Raw genomic sequence first — 16,380 nt, forward strand, 5'->3', positions numbered from 1 at the left:
AAATCCTTACCCTCAGGATTCCCTCCAACAACTTGCCCACCAGTGACATCAGGCTCACCGGTCTATAGTTCCCTGGTTTGAACAGTGGGACCATGTTAGCGAACCACCAGTCTTCCAGCGCCTCACCTGTGACTCTCAATGATACAAATATCTCAGCAAGAGGCCCAGCAATCACTTCCCTAGTTTCCCACAGAGTTCTAGGGTACACCTGATCAGGTTCTGAGGATTTATCCACTTTCAGAGATGTTATTACACACCTCTGGAGCAGGTGGGACTTGCATCCAGGCCTCCTGGTCCAGATTTAGGGACACTACACTGCGTCACACCAAGGCTTTAAAAAAAATTGTGGTTGGTGTTTTCCTAGTTAGAGATCCTTGTGCAATGACCTATAGACCAAATAGGCAACTGCCAGGCTGACCAGCAGCCCTGTTCTAAACCTGATAGTAAGGGCTCTCCTCAGCATTCAAACTAAACAGAAGAAATCCAACTACAGAAGCTGTAGATTTGAAATGAACAGCAAAGGAGGAGTGGAGGAACTCAGCACTCAGCCATCTGAGGAAAGGCAAATTTTGTTAACGTTTCTGAATTCAATATGACTCTTCATCGGCCGAGTTTTAGTGGGTGTCTGAAGGAGAGTCATAATAGATTCAAAATTCTGATGTTTTCAGCAGCTGAACTCGACTTTATATATGTCTTTCAGGGGCTGAGCAGATCCTGTGCTTAGAATTCAAGAATGCTAGCATAACATAGTGTTCAAATCTACCTTCTAATGTTCTAAGCATTCGAAACTATACTAGAATCTGTGGGATTGAATACCATCTTAATGTTTAATGTTTGTTGTAGAGTTCACAGTTCCACTTGTGTCTGTTACCGATATAAAGATGAAATTTAGCAAGAAAAGTGTATTAGATATAGTGGCATTACTCTTTCCAATATCTTCCTCTTGAATTTGTTGAAACGTTTGCATGATATTATAAACTAGAAAAGAAAACAAAGAACCGTGGATGCTGAAGATCTGAAACAAAAACAGTGCTGGAGAAAGTCAACAGGTCTGCAAGGATCCCCAGACTGGGACTGTTTCTTTCTCCGCAGATACTGCCAGACCTGTTGAAAACCGCGCCCTCTGTTTTTGTTACATAGCGTTGTAGTGTCTTCAAATGATTCAGTCAGACTTACACAACTGTAGTGTGTGGTGTGATATTACAGAGAACAAATCTATGCTCTAGGAGAAGGGTTTACACAGTGACCTCCATCACCATTGATGATGTTCAATTTTAAAGTAGAGTCATAGAGATGTACAACATAAAAACAGACTCTTCTGTCCAACTTGTCCATGCTGACCAGATATCCCAACCACTTGCCAGCACTTGGCCCATACCCCTCCAAACTCTTCCTATTCATATACCCATCCAAATGCCTCTTAAATGTTGCAATTGTACCAACCTCCACCACTTCCTCTGGCAGCTCATTCCAGACACACACCACCCTCTGTGTGAAAAAGTTGCTTCTTAGGTCTCTTTTATATCTTTCGCCCCTCACCCTAAACCTCTGCCCTCTAGTTCTGGACTCCTCCATCCCAGGGAAAAGTCTTTGTCTATTTACCCTCTCCATGTCCCTCATAATTTTATAAACCTCTGTAGGTCACCCCTCAGCCTCTGATGCTCCAGGGCGAACAGCTCAGCTTATTCAACCTCTTATATAGCTCAAATCCTCGAACCCTGCAGCATCCTTGTATATGTTTTCTGAACCCTTTCAAGTTTCACAACATCCTTCCAATAGGGAGGAGACCAGAATTGCATGTAATATTACACTCCTCAGCCTATTGGCCCATCTGATCAAGATCCCGTTATAATCTGAGGTAAAATTCTTCACTGTCCACTATGTCTCCAATTTTGGTGTCATCTGCAAATTTACTGACTATACCTCCTACATTCACATTCAAATCATTTTTGTAAATAACGAAAAGTAGTGGACCCAGCACGGATTCTTGTGGCACTCCACTGGTCACAGGCCTCCAGTCTGAAAAACAACCCTCCACCACCACCATCTGTCTTCTACCTTTGAGCCAATTCTGTATCCAAATAATTAGTTCTCCCTGTATTCCATGAGATCTAACCTTGCTAACCAGTTTCCCTTGGGGAACCTTGTCGAACACCTTACTGAAATCCATATAGATTATGTCCACCACTCTGCCTTCATCAATCCTCTTTGTTACTTCTTCAAAAAACTTCAATCAAGTTGATGAGTTATGATTTCCCATGCACAAAGCCATGCTGACTGTCCCTAATCAATCCTTTCCTTTCCAAATACATGTAAATCCTATCCCTCAGGATTCCCTCCAACAACTTGCCACCAATAGACAATAGACAATAGGTGCAGGAGTAGACCATTCAGCCCTTTGAGCTAGCACCAGCATTCATTATGATCATGGCTGATCATCCACAATCAGTATCCTGTTTCTGCCTTATCCCCATAACCCTTGATTCCACTATCTTTAAGAGCTCTATTCATTTCTTTCTTGAAAGTATCAAGAGACTTGGCCTCCACTGGCTTATGGGGCAGAGCATTCCATATATCCACCACTCTCTGGGTGAAGAAGTTTCTCCTCAACTCTGTTCTAAATGGCCTACACCTTATTTTTAAACTGTGCCCTCTGGTTCTGGACTCACCCATCAGCGGAAACGTGTTTCCTGCCTCCAAAATGTCCAATCCTTTAATAATCTTATACATCTCAACTAGATCCCCTCTCATCCTTCTAAACTCAACTGTGTACAAGCCCAGTCGCTCCAATGATAGTCCCGTCATTCTGGGAATTGAATCTAAGCTGCATTTCCTCAATAGCCAGAATATCCTTCCTCAAATTTGGAGACCAAAACTGCACACAATACTCCAGGTATGGTCTCACCAGGGCCCTGTACAGCTGCAGAAGGACCTCTTTGCTCCTATATTCAATTCCTCTTGTTATGAAGGCCAGCATGCTATTAGCTTTCTTCACTGCCTGCTGTACCTGCATGCTTGCTTTCATTGACTGATGTACAAGAACAGCTAGATTGCATTGTACTTCCCCTTTACCTAACCTGGCTCCATTTATATAGTAAACTGCCTTCCTGTTCTTGCCACCAAAGTGGATAACCACACATTTATCCACATTAAACTGCATCTGCCATGCATCCATCCACTCACCTAGCCTGACCAAGTCACTCTGTATTCTCATAACATCATCCTCTCATTTCACCCCACACTTAGCTTTGTGTCATCAGCAAATTTACCAATATTAATAAGTACCCTGGGATGCAGACCATCAGGTCCCGGGGACTTATCAGCCTTCAGACCTAACAGGCTATCCAACATCATTTCCTGCCTAATATAAATTCCCTTCAGCATTACCCTAGGTCCTTCAGCCATTATTACATCTGGGAGATTGTCTGTGTCTTCACCAGTGAAGACAGATCCAAAGTACCTATTCAACTCTTCTGCCATTTCCTTGTTCCCCATAATAAATTCACCTCAGAAATTCATATAATAAATGGCTTTTCCTTACCACCTTTCTTAAATAGTGGTACCACGTTAGCAAACCTCCACTCTACCAGCACCCGACGTGTACTTGTGTAATCAGCTGTATTATCTCAAGGAAAGATCTTTCGATGTCCCTTATAACCATACTTTCTACAAGTTGTTAAGATCTATGCTTAAGTACCAAGATATGAGTTGTATATATTTTAGTCAGCAGTTAATTTGTGGAACTTACCTTTCGACACTTCAGTCTGAAATTTTCTTTCAGGTTTCCTTCTGACCATTTGGAATGCTGAGCCGGTGAGAGAAATTTAATATCTTCCCCTCCATGTCTTGGGTAAATCATTGAACATATAATTTAGCAGTAATTTCAAAATCAGGCTGATTCAATTTACTGCACAATAATCAATGGAAAATTTAATAAGTGCAATGGAAGGCAAAGAAAGAATGTGAAGACATTGGTCTCTGTGTTCTGGTGCGTGTATATATAATGACACAGTGGTTATAAAAACAACAAAACTCATTTATTAGCATCAAGTTGACATTATGGTTTACATTTGTTGACAGTGTATTACTTATTTAATAATGTTATTATAGTGGAAAAAAAACACTATTGAATTAATTGTTCAGTTAAGTAGTATCACATAAGGAATCGTAACAATTTGAATATTATATTCCATTCTACAGGCTCTTGGTGACAAAGAGTCAAAAACCCTCAGGCACCTATTTAAAAAACGAATGAAACGTGCCACTAGTAAATAAGGAGCAAAGTATTTATTGATTTAGACTTTCATCTTTGTGCATTGTCCGATTCCACACTTGCCTTAACTCATCTGCTGACAAAACCTCACCCATGCTTGTGTTACCTCTAGGCTTGACTATGGCAGTATCGTCCTCACCAGACTCTCACATTCACCTTCCACAAAATTATGCACACATCCAAGTTGTACACATCCTAATTTGTACCACCTCCTGTTCACCTGTCAGCTCCATCTTCACTGATATAGATTGGCTATTTGTTGCATAATGCCTCAAATTAACAATACTCAACTTTGTTTTCCAATCTCTGTAGGGCATGTTTCTTTGTTGTCACCTCTAGCCTACAACTTCTGTAGATATTTGCACCTCTCTAATTCTGATTTTTTGTAGGTCCCCGATTTTTATCACTCCATAATTAGCAGTCATGCCTTCAGCTTCCTTCCCTAAATCTCTGTCTCTCTACCTCTCTTTCCTCCTTTGATATTATTTAATTATGACATATTTAACAAAACATTTGATCATCTTCCTCCACATCATTTTCTGTTGTTCAGCAACATATTTCATTTCTTAATGCTCTGTTGAAATGCCTTGTGGTGAATTGCTACAATAAGAGTGTGATATAATTGCAAGTTGTTTTATGGACCAGTCTGACTGTGTATGTTAAGCTCCTTTAACTGTTTGAATATCATAAGCCATCTCTTGAGCTGTCCACTAGGCAGTTCTAAAAGTTCAGGTCTCCTCTGTTTTACATCAGTTTCTTTCTATATTCTTTTAAATAATGCCTGCAAAGATTCTTACACAGCAAATATATTTTATATTCACAGATTGTGACAGAGAATTCATTACAAAAGAAATGACCAGAAATACTATGTTGCCTGTGCTTTATACTGCTGCACAGTTAGATACATGTTTGAACAATAGTGTGTTGATGGCAACCCTCACTGAATTGGGACATATAGCTTTTAACAGCAATCAGCTGCTTATTCTAAAAAAGAAATTGGGAGAGGTAAGTTTTCAAGATTTTACAAGCTAGTATTGCTTACAGTACCCTCATGCAACTCTGAGGGTGCAGCTTAGATGTGCATAACTTTGTGGAAGGTGAATGTGAGAGCCTAGTCATAACTAGGAGACATCCATACATTATTGACAGCTCATTTTATGAAGCTTAATGGTACCAAAATAAAAACTGTCTTGAAAGTCTTGGTGCATTTTGAGAAAATTAGACTGCAGCTTTAGTAGTATCTTAATGGCTGCATTCAATTTCACACGAAGCTGCTGTTTTGGTTGTTTTTCCATTGGTAGACATGATGGCATCTGCCAGATTCTCTGCTTTTGAGACATTCAAACAAGAATCAGTGAGAGACAATGAAGGGTTTGAATAGAGTGAATGGAGCCAATAACTCATCATCTGTAAGGCTCTCTTTGGTAATGTGCAACCTTGAGCAGTTCCACCGCTAAGTTTTGTTCTGGATATGACAAAAGAAAGAGAAATCTCACAGCTATTTAAGAGGACCGGAAATTGCAAGGAATTGTTGAAAATATAGTTTTGGCAATTTGTGCACTTCTTAGGCCGTCTGAACATCCATTTTTTAATATTTTGACATAGATATACACAAGCGGACTGCCAGAGGAACGGATACGACAGCTGGGATTCATTATTACTGTGTACGGCCCCAATGAGATCAGCATGTGGAACATAACGAATGTGGACTAAGGAATAGCCCAAATCTGGACACAGTATGGATTAGTGGCAAGTTTCTGACTGTATGACCCTCTTAAACAGTTTGACTGAATTCCTAATTTTAAGTGTTGTTTGTGCTATGTTGCCTGATGTCAAGAGCTACAAATGTAATAAACTCTATTACTTCCAAAGTACTTGGTAAAATATTCATGATCAGATACTTTAACATCTTTGAATGCTGTCACAGCAAGATTGGTCACAGGGTTGAGATAGAATCACAGAGTTATAGAGATGTACAGCACGAAAACAGATCCTTCAGTCTAACTCATCCATGCTGATCAGATATCCTAAATTAATCTAGTCCCATTTGCCAGCACTTGGCCCACATCCCTTGAAACCCTTCCTATTCATATACCCATCAAGATGCCTTTTAAATGTTGTTTTTGTACCACCCTCTACCACTTCCTCTGGTGGCTCATTCCATGCGCACACTACCTTTGTATGAAAAAGTAACCCCTTAGGTCCCTTATAAATCTTTCCCCTCTCATCATAAACTTATGCCCTCTTGTTCTGGACTCCACAATCCCAGGGAAAAGATCGTGTCTGTTTACCCTATCCATGCCCCTCATGATTTTAAAAACTTCTATAAGAATCATAGAATCCCTACGGTGTGGAAACTGGCCATTTGGCCCAACAAATCTGCACCAACCCTCCGAAGAGTATCCTATCCAGACTCATTCCCCTACCCAATTACTCTACATTTCCCTTGACCAATTCACCTAAAGCACACATCCCTGAATGCTGTGGACAATTTAACATGGCCAATCCACCTAACCTGCACATCTTTGGACTGTGGGAGGAAACCAGAGCACCCAGTGGAAACCCATATAGACACAGGGCAAATGTGCAAACTCCATACACACAGTTGCCAGAGGCTGGAATCAAAACCGGATCCCTGGCATTGTGAGGCAGCAGTGATAACTACTGAGCCACAGGATCTTGGTCAGATGGGCCAATGGGCCAAGCAGTGGCAGATGCAGTTTAGATAAATGTTAGATGCTGCATTTTTGAAAGGCAACTCAGGCACTTATTGTTAAGGTCCTGGGGAGTGTTCCTGAACAAAGAGACCTTGGAGTGCAGGTTCGTAGTTCCTTGAGAGTGGAATTTCAGGTAGATATGATAGTGAAGAAGGCATTTGGGAAAATAGTCCCAGCCTATTCAGCTCCGCCCTAGAGCTCAAACCCTCCAACCCTGGCAACATCCTTGTAAATCTTTTCTGAACCCTTTCAAGTTCGACAACATCCTTCTGATAGGAGGAAGATCAGAGTTGCACACAATATTCCAAAAGTGACCTAACCAAAGTACTGAACAGCCAGAATGTGATCTCTCAACTTCTATATTCAATGTTTTGACCAATAAAGGAAAGCATACTAAATGCCTTCTTCACTATCCTATCTACCTGAGACTCCATTTTCAAGGAACTATGAACCTGCACTCCAAGATCTCTTTGTTCAGCAACACTCCCCAAGACCTTACCATTAAATGTATAAGCCCTGCCCTGATTTGCCATTCCAAAATGCAGCACCTCACATTTATCTAAACAGCACCTGCCACTCCTTGGCCCACTGGGCCATCTGATCAAGATCCCATGGTACTCTGTGGTAACCTTCTTTGCTTGTCCATTACAGTTCCAATTTTGGTATCATCTGCAAACTTACTAACTATACTTCCTATGTTCACACCCAGATTAGATGATGGAAGGTTTTTACATCGTTGAAATTCAATTCCATCAAAGTCCTGAATCTGACAAAAGAATTTTGCTGATAGTGACAAGGTAAAATACAGAGCAGCTCAATTAATGTTTGAAGAAATTTACATCCAGCTATGATCCTTTCCAGACTTTATTTTTAGTAAGTTCACTTCATCATGTTGTAATTTCTACTATTTCAGCAGTTAGGCCTTCATATATATTTATCAGTTCAAACATTTGAATGGAACAAATAGTAATTGGAAAAAAACGTGTTTATACTATGCAGGGAATGAACAAAATGAACTGTATTTTCACTATTTCTTATCATTTCAGACCAAAGTAGTTGTTCGAAATTATGTGCAGGGATCTGGGCCGCTAAATGCTGTTGCATTGGATGCGATTGGTGGTCCATTATTGTGCACTCTGCATGAAAAGAACCTCATGACCATTCAACCCAATGAACTGAAGTGAGTGGCAGATTTCCTGACGCTGTTGTTCCTCAGCAGTGAACCTGTAAAAATCCCAAGGAACATTTCATTTCTGTTTAAATGAAGCAAAGTTAAATGATGAAATAAAGGCAGAAAATGGTTTAATTACACAGCAGATATGGAACTAGATGTGGAGAGAGAACTGAGTCCATAAGATCATAAGACATAGGAGCAGAAATTAGGCCATTTGGCCCATTGAATCCGCTGCCACCTTCCATAACCTTTGATCCCCTTGGCAATCAAGAACTTATCTATCTCTGTTTTAAACACACTCAATGACCTGGCCTCCACAGCATTCTGTGGCAATGAATCCACAGATCTACCACTCTCTGACTAAAGACACTTCATCTTATCTCTGTTCTAAGGGTCTTCCCTTAACTCTAAGGCTGTGCCCTTGGTTCCTTGTCTCTCCTGCCAACAGAAACATTTTGCCAAAGTCCACTCTGTCCAGGCCGTTCAGTATTCTGTAAGTTTCAATCAGATCCCCCCTCAACCTTCTAAACTCCATCAAGTATAGTCCCAAGTCCTCAAATGTCCTTCATATGTTAAGCCTTTCATTCCTGGGTTAATTCTCATTAACTTCCTCTGGACCCGCTCCAGGGCCAATATATCCATCCAGAGGTTTGGGGTCCAAAATTGCTCACAATCCTCTAAATGTGGTCTGACCAGAGCGTTCTAGAAGTACATCCTGCTTTTATATTCTAGTCCTCTTGAGATGAATGCCAACACTATATTTGCCTTCCTAACTACCAACTCAATCTGCTAGTTTACTTTAAGAGAAACCTGGACTAGGAGTCCCCAGTCTCTTTGCACTTCAGATTTCTGAATTTTCTCCCCATTTAGAAAGTAGTCCATGCCTCTATTCTTCCTGCCAAAGTGCATGACCTCATACTTTCTCATGTTGTATTTCATCTGCCGCTCTTTTTCCCACTCTCCTGACCTGTCTGCAGCCTCCCTGCCTCTTCAATACTACCTGCCCATCATCTTTTCAGCTTGATGGTCATTGACTTGAAGTGTTTATTCTATTTTTTTTGCTCCACAGATGCTGTTACATCTGCAGAGTCCATTATTTTCTGTTTTTATTTTGGATTTCCAACACTGTACATAGAACATAAAACCTAGAACATTACAGCATAGTACAGGCCCTTCGCCCTCAATGTTGCACCAACTTGTCATACCAATCTGAAGCCCATCTAACCTACACTATTCCATGTACGTCCATATGCTTGTCCAATGACAACTTAAATGTGCTTATAGTTGGTGAATCTACTACTGTTGTAGGCAAAGCATTCCATACCCTTACTACTCTCTGAGTAAAGAAACTACCTCTGACATCTGTCCTATATCTATCACCCCTCAATTTAAAGCTATGTCCCCTCGTGCTCGCCGTCACCATACTTGGAAAAAGGCTCTCCCTGTCCACCCTATCTAACCCTCTGATTATCTTATATGTCTCTATTAAGTCACCTCTTAACTTCTCCTCTCTAACGAAAACAGCCTCAAGTCCCTTAGCCTTTCCTCATAAGACCTTCCCTCCATACCAGGCAACATCCTAGTAAATTTCCTCTACACCCTTTCAAAGCTTCCACATCCTTCACAGTGACCAGAACTGTACACAATACTCCAGATTTTTGTACAGCTGCAGCATAACCTCATGGTTCCAGAACTCGATCCCTCTATTAATAAAAGCTAAAACACTGTAAGACTTCTTTACAGCCCTGTCAACCTGGGTGGCAACTTTCAAGGATCTGTGTACCTGGACACCGAGATCTCTCTGCTCATCTACACTACCAAGAATCTTATCATCAGCCCAGTATTTTGCATTCCAGTTACTCCAACCAAAGTGAATCACCTCACACTTGTCCGCATTAAACTCCATTTGCCACCTCTTAGCCCAGCTCTGCAGTTTATTTATGTCTCTCTGTAACCTATAACATCCTTCGTCACTATCCACAACTCCACCGACCTTAGTGTCGTCTGCAAATTTACTAACCCACCCTTCTACGCCCTCATCCAGATCGTTTATAAAAGTGATGAACAGCAGTGGACCCAACACCGACCCTTGCAGTACACCACTAGTAACTGGACTCCAGGATGAACATTTCCCATCAACCACCACCCTCTATCTTCTTTCAGCAAACCAATTACTGATCCAAACTGCTTTATCTTCCACAATCACATTCCTCTGCATTTTGTACAATAGCCTACTGTGGGGAACCTTACTGAACGCCTTTCTGAAATCCATATACACCACACCAACTGGTTTACTCTCATCTACCTGTTTGGTCACCTTCTCAAAGAACTCAATAAGGTTTGTGAGGCACGACCTACCCTTCACAAAACCGTGCTGACTATCCCTAATCAAATTATTCTTTTCTAGATAATTATAAATCTTATCTCTTACAACCTTTTCTAACACTTTACCAACAACTGAAGTAAGGCTCATTGGTCTATAATTACCAGGGTTGTCTCTACTCCCCTTCTTGAACAGGGGAACCACATTTGCTATCCTCCAGTCTTCTGGCACTATTTCTGTAGACCATGATGATTTAAAGATCAATGCCAAAGGCTCGGCAATCTCCTCCCTGGCTTCCCAGAGGATCCTAGGATAAATCCCATCCGGCCCAGGGGACCTATCTATTTTCCCACTCTGCAGGATTTCCAATACCTCTTCCTTGTGAACCTCAATCCCACCTAGTCTAGTAGCTTGTATCTCAATATTCTCCTCGACAACATTTCGTTTTCTAGAGTGAATACTGTCGAAAAATATTCATTTAGTGCTTCCCCTATCTCCTCTGACTCCACACACAACTTCCCTCTACTATCCTTGATTGGCCCTAATCTTACTCTCATCATTCTTTTATTCCTTAAATGCCTATAGAAAGCCTTAGGGTTTACTCTGATCGTATCCGCCAACAACTTCTCATGTCTCCTCCTGGCTCTTCTGAGCTCTCTCTTTAGGTCTTTCCTGGCTACCTTGTAACCCTCAAGTGCCCTAACTGAGCCTTCACATCTCATCCTAACATAAGCCTTCTTCTTCCTCTTGACCAGAGATTCCACTTCCATAGTAAACCACGGCTCCCGTGCTCTACAGCTTCCTCCCTGCCTGACAGGTCCATACTTATCTAGGACACACAGGACCTTTTCCTTGAATAAGCTTCACATTTCTAATGTGCCCATCCCCTGCAGTTTCCTTCCCCATCCTATGCTTCCTAAATCTTGCCTAATCGCATGATAATTGCCTTTCCCCCAGCTGTAACTCTGCTCAGTGGTATACACCTATCCCTTTCTATCACTATCTATTGTAGTCTTCTACCCTTCAAAAGGTGAACTGATGAACCTCTCAATGATCACAGACCTCTAAATTCCTCAAAGTGTTCATGTTAACCAAAATATAACAGCCTTACCATTTTGTTGCAGGAAAGCCAGGCCACTGAATATTTTCACATGTACCCAGGCAAAGAAAGACATACTCTTCGGGATCGCTAAAGTTGCATTCCAGCATCTTGCTGGTGATCCCAAAGCCTATTTTAACCAACTCAAGCCATATATTGGTAAGCTACATTACAATCTGCTTTGATGATAATTTGAAGAATTACACAAATCAATTAATTTGCAGTTCTTTGCAATTTCCACTTGTAAAGTTTACCAAGTAAATACAAATCTTCCATTTTACTCTATTTTTATGAAGAGTTCATGTTCATAATTATAAAGCTGACAGTTCTTTCTGTTCTCTAAAAGGTGGTGCACGAGCTTCTGATTTACAAAGATTAGCTCCTGGCAACATCAGCATGGACTTCCAGACATTCAGCAGCCTCAATCCAGTGGAAGTGGAAGTAAATATCTTTGAGGCCTGTAACAACATCCAGCTCTTTAACACATCACACAGGAACCAGAGCTTAGACACAGTGCCCATCAACAGGAATTCATTCACTCCATCCCATGTTCATCACCACAGGCCACCTCCTTGCTGCACAACTGCTATAGTTATGAGATCTTGTCTAAACTAGAAACCACAACTGAATATCATGATCTCAGCTGTGAAGAAAAGGGAACCAGGAAGTTCATTACATTTCAACCAGATTTAAAGTGGGACTGGGCTGTATTCAGGCTGGGTTGTACTCTGATTGCCTGACCATTTTTAAGCAAAGAGTGTCATAATAAACATTTCAGTTGTCAATCATTTTCATATGAAAATGAAATGAAAACCATAGACAGCTCATTCACCAGTTGAATCATAGAATCCCTACAGTGTGGAAACAGGCCTTTTGGCCCAACAAGTCCACACCAACCCTCCGAAAAGTATCCCACCCAGGCCCATTTCCCTATCCTATTACTCTACATTTCCCCTAACTAATTCCCCTTACCTACACATCCCTGAACACTATGGGCAATTTAGCATGACCAATTCACCTAACCTGCACATCTTTGGACTGTGGCAGGAAATGAGAGCACCCGGAAGAAACCCATGCAGACGTGGGGAGAATGTGCAATCTCCACACAGACAGTTGTCCAAGGCTGGAATCAAGCCCAGGTCCCTGATGCTGTGAGCTTCTGTGCTGCACATGATTTTAGTTTTGAAGAACAATTCCACTCCAGATGTCTAAGATTAAAGAGACAATTTATAGCACCACTCGGTTAGAGCTACACAGTTCAGGTTGATTTGAGTGAGTCATATCAGGGGTGGATTTAAATCAGTCAGAACAGTATGATTGGCAGATATGAAAGAATGAAATGGTTAGGACAAAGTCTATGCTAACATTGAAAATCAGAGTGGATAGGTAGGTGAAGGTGATGGGAACAGGCTGGTAAATTTGTGAGTTGATGATGGAAAAACACAACAGGTCAGACAGTATCCAAGGAGCAGGAGAATCGACGTTTCGGGCATTAGTCCTTCATCAGGAATAATGAAGGGCTTATGCCCGAAAAATCGATTCTCCTGCTTCTCGGATGCTGCCTGACCTGCTGTGCTTTTCCAGCACCACAGTCTTGACTCTGATCTCCAGCATCTGCAGTCTTCACTTTCTCCTGGTAAATATATGATTAAGATTTATTCACTTACATCGATTGTAAAGAATAACATGAGTATGTGGGATTTTGTTTTCATTCACAGGATGTCTAGGCCAGCATTTATTTTCCAGCATCAGCCAGACTGCTGTGGATCTCTGAATTAACAGCTCAGCAATAATACCACGATGCGGTTACTTCCCAAGTTAAACATCTTGTTTCTATATTGTGTCTTTCAACATACATTATTGTTTCAATGTAGCTTCCTCCTTCTGACATTACTGAAATACTACATGAAAATACTCTGTTGTAACGTTATGACCAATTTGTCTTTCAGAAACTCACTGCCTAGAACATTCAAGATCTTCTTGTCACTAACCTGAATTCCCTCAAAGTAAATGAAGATCATGAAATAGTGCAGCGCTGGGTTAATTCACACAAAGTGACTGAGGTGATGAACCTGGGAATTGGCCTAAGAGGTGGAATATCACCAGCTGGACTTGGAAACTTTTCCTTCCGGGAATGTAAGTGGTATTTGATATTATTACTATTCACACTGACAAGAGCTTTGGCTATAATATAGGATTGATCAATGTCATCATTGGAGCAAATTAGGAAGTTGTGCAGTTCTTGAAGATACAGATACTTGTTTATATAAAGACTCAAAACTAACAAAGTCACTATCATTTCATCCATAAATGATCACTAGAATGGTTTATAGAACCTGTGACATATGTCATTGTGCACAACTAAAATCATTTAACAAAATCCAAAAAACGTGAACATCCTGTTCTTCAATGTGAAATTATATTTGTGGTAGGTACAATTTTACAATTTTACACATATTCCAGCAAAAAGGGGGCATAAAGCATGGTGTAGAGAATAATTATTCACAATATTTCTTTATTTCATGTTATTTTCTAGTGATGACTGGTTCTGCTTCACTTAAGAGCTGCAGTCACCTGCTTTCGTTCGGCGTTACTGTGATTGGAATCACAATCTTCCTTATAAATTAGGATTCATTCCATCTGTGCCTTCTTTGCTATAATATATAGAAAGAGTCAGAGGTTCCATTATGACATAGAAGTGATGGATCTTAAAGAATGTTTAACAATTTCAGCATGTGCAGACTGAAATCAACTTACGAAAAACCACTTTGGATTTACATTAAGTTCATTAAGTGTTGAACATAATAATTTAGAATCAACATTGCACTGTCCTCTGAATGTTGCCATCCAGTTGCTGTCAGTAAATTATTCTGTTTTTGCTCCACAACTTAATTTTTATTTCACCGACTTGCTTTGGAATGAAGATGTGAATAGAATCTAATTTCTTTTCATAGACACTATCTACAACTTAACTGTTGTTACAACAGGGGTCTGGTAATGATATTGATTTGGATACCATTGACTGAGTAAAATTCACATCCATAAGCTAAAGTAAGGAGAGAGTCATGATTTCTGTCCCTGATTTTGGGCAAGAATTGAGCACTGGACATTTTGAAAATCATAGTTGGACTTATCAATTTTTTTCCTTACTTCGGGTCCATCAGTTGACACCTTTTTGCAGAGATTATGCTTATCTCTTTCAAGTGAGAATCTTATTTAAGTGAGATCCTCCTCCAGTTTCAGAAACCCAATCTAATTTTGTTTTGCCAATGTTTGGATGTGTATTGCCTTTGCAAATATTATCAGATAAAAAATTGGCCATTTTGTGTGTACTGTGTTGTGGAATACAAAGGAAATATAGATAATTCTGCACAGTCTAAATAGAAGATTAAACTCCTAATAAATATAAAATGTTCTTTAATAGTTTGCTTTTTGAAAGGTTATGGGTTTTATACATACATATGAATCTTACAAAACTGCAGATTATTGGTAAATTTTGTGCTTCCCTTGGGGTCATTATAAGGGCCTTAGACTTCAAAGCAGTTAACAGTACTGACTTGAATGTCAATGTTAACTTTGATCAACTCAGCGGAACCGAAGTGATGGTGCAACAGTGTATTTCAGATTTAAATATTTGCATTACTTATATATTCACAATGTTTAACATTACTCAGTGCTGCTATTATATTAGATGGTTACATAATTTACTATATTACCTTTAAGTTTATGAATGTATTTATTTTATGATAAATCTATTGGTTGATCTTCTCTTTGCCTTACTGTGTTTTCAAATATTATATTTATATTTTCAATAAAAAAACAAATGAATTGTTCCTGAGTTTATTAATCCTGACATCAGGAAGTACACAATCTGGAACAAGTCAGCTTTGAGATGTGAATGCTAAATTCTATTCTCTATTTTGTGACTATGATAAACAAAAATAATTAATATTTCTCAGAAGTGCGTTACTTTCAGGATGTACAGTAAATAGTATTGTCTAGATTACATTTCTTATTCAAGAAGGTTGTGAACTTTTAAGTAGAAACTATTCATATATCTGACCACTTCAGAGGCAATCATACATTTTGATAGTCTCACAGTCACTGTGTAAGGTTGATAAGTTTCCATTTTTAAAGGATTTTGACAAACTAGAAGGCTTTACATGGCCATAGTTTTTTTTTCTGATCACAACTTAGCAAATTCATTGATTCATTAAATTCATTTATTCAACTTGCTTTTTAGCATTGAATTCTGTGCTATGATTTCAGGAGCATAAACTTGATATGGCTATATCCTTCAATATATGATTTTGCAAGAACTTGAACAATTGAGAAAGATGTTTATTCCAGTTTGTTGCAACAATAAAGTTAATTTCCAATCAAATTGAAAAATATGCATATTATTGACAAATTAATTAGGCAAGTGTTAAGAAAAATAAAACGCTTGGTTAATAAGATTCTAAAATGAAGCGATGGAACAGTGAATGTTGGAAGTGCAAATACATGAGTCACTGATGACATGAGTGCAGAAGTGAATAAGGTCATTACAGAAAACATACCTGGAACTAGGATTTTTTTCTAGAGGGATAGAATCATTAACAAACATTTTTTATTGGACCAAACTTGGAGTAATATGTACAGTCACTATTTTATATTTAAAAAAAGAGGCATTGGAGAGGATATAAATTTGATGTAGAGAGTGATACCAGCAATATAAGATTGTGTCTATCTAGAAAGGAAGAATTGCTTGGGTTTTCCCTCCTGAAAATAGAAGGCCGTCAGGTGAACCAGTAG

General features: G+C 39.7%; 1 protein-coding gene across 1 annotated transcript; it reads left to right on the plus strand.

Annotated features, from left to right (window-relative positions):
- The first annotated feature begins 7,640 nt into the window (after positions 1 to 7,640).
- LOC140464755 (mesothelin-like protein) lies at positions 7,641 to 14,932 on the plus strand. Its single transcript, XM_072560248.1, has 6 exons — positions 7,641 to 7,863; positions 8,037 to 8,170; positions 11,612 to 11,745; positions 11,933 to 12,027; positions 13,536 to 13,722; positions 14,123 to 14,932. Exons 2-5 carry the CDS (start codon positions 8,145 to 8,147, stop codon positions 13,548 to 13,550), a joined length of 270 nt encoding a protein of 89 aa, XP_072416349.1. The 5' UTR covers positions 7,641 to 7,863; positions 8,037 to 8,144; the 3' UTR covers positions 13,551 to 13,722; positions 14,123 to 14,932.
- Positions 14,933 to 16,380: the final 1,448 nt, after the last annotated feature.

Source organism: Chiloscyllium punctatum, chromosome 40 (genome assembly GCF_047496795.1).
Source record: "Chiloscyllium punctatum isolate Juve2018m chromosome 40, sChiPun1.3, whole genome shotgun sequence".
Taxonomy (NCBI): domain Eukaryota; kingdom Metazoa; phylum Chordata; class Chondrichthyes; order Orectolobiformes; family Hemiscylliidae; genus Chiloscyllium; species Chiloscyllium punctatum.

Excerpts from the sequence above, each read along its gene's own strand:
- LOC140464755 (XM_072560248.1), top strand. The coding sequence starts at position 8,145 with ATGACCATTCAACCCAATGAACTGAA. Across the intron at positions 8,171-11,611 it reads ATTCAACCCAATGAACTGAA|GAAAGCCAGGCCACTGAATA; the intron begins GTGAGTGGCAGA and ends ATTTTGTTGCAG. Across the intron at positions 11,746-11,932 it reads CCAACTCAAGCCATATATTG|GTGGTGCACGAGCTTCTGAT; the intron begins GTAAGCTACATT and ends GTTCTCTAAAAG.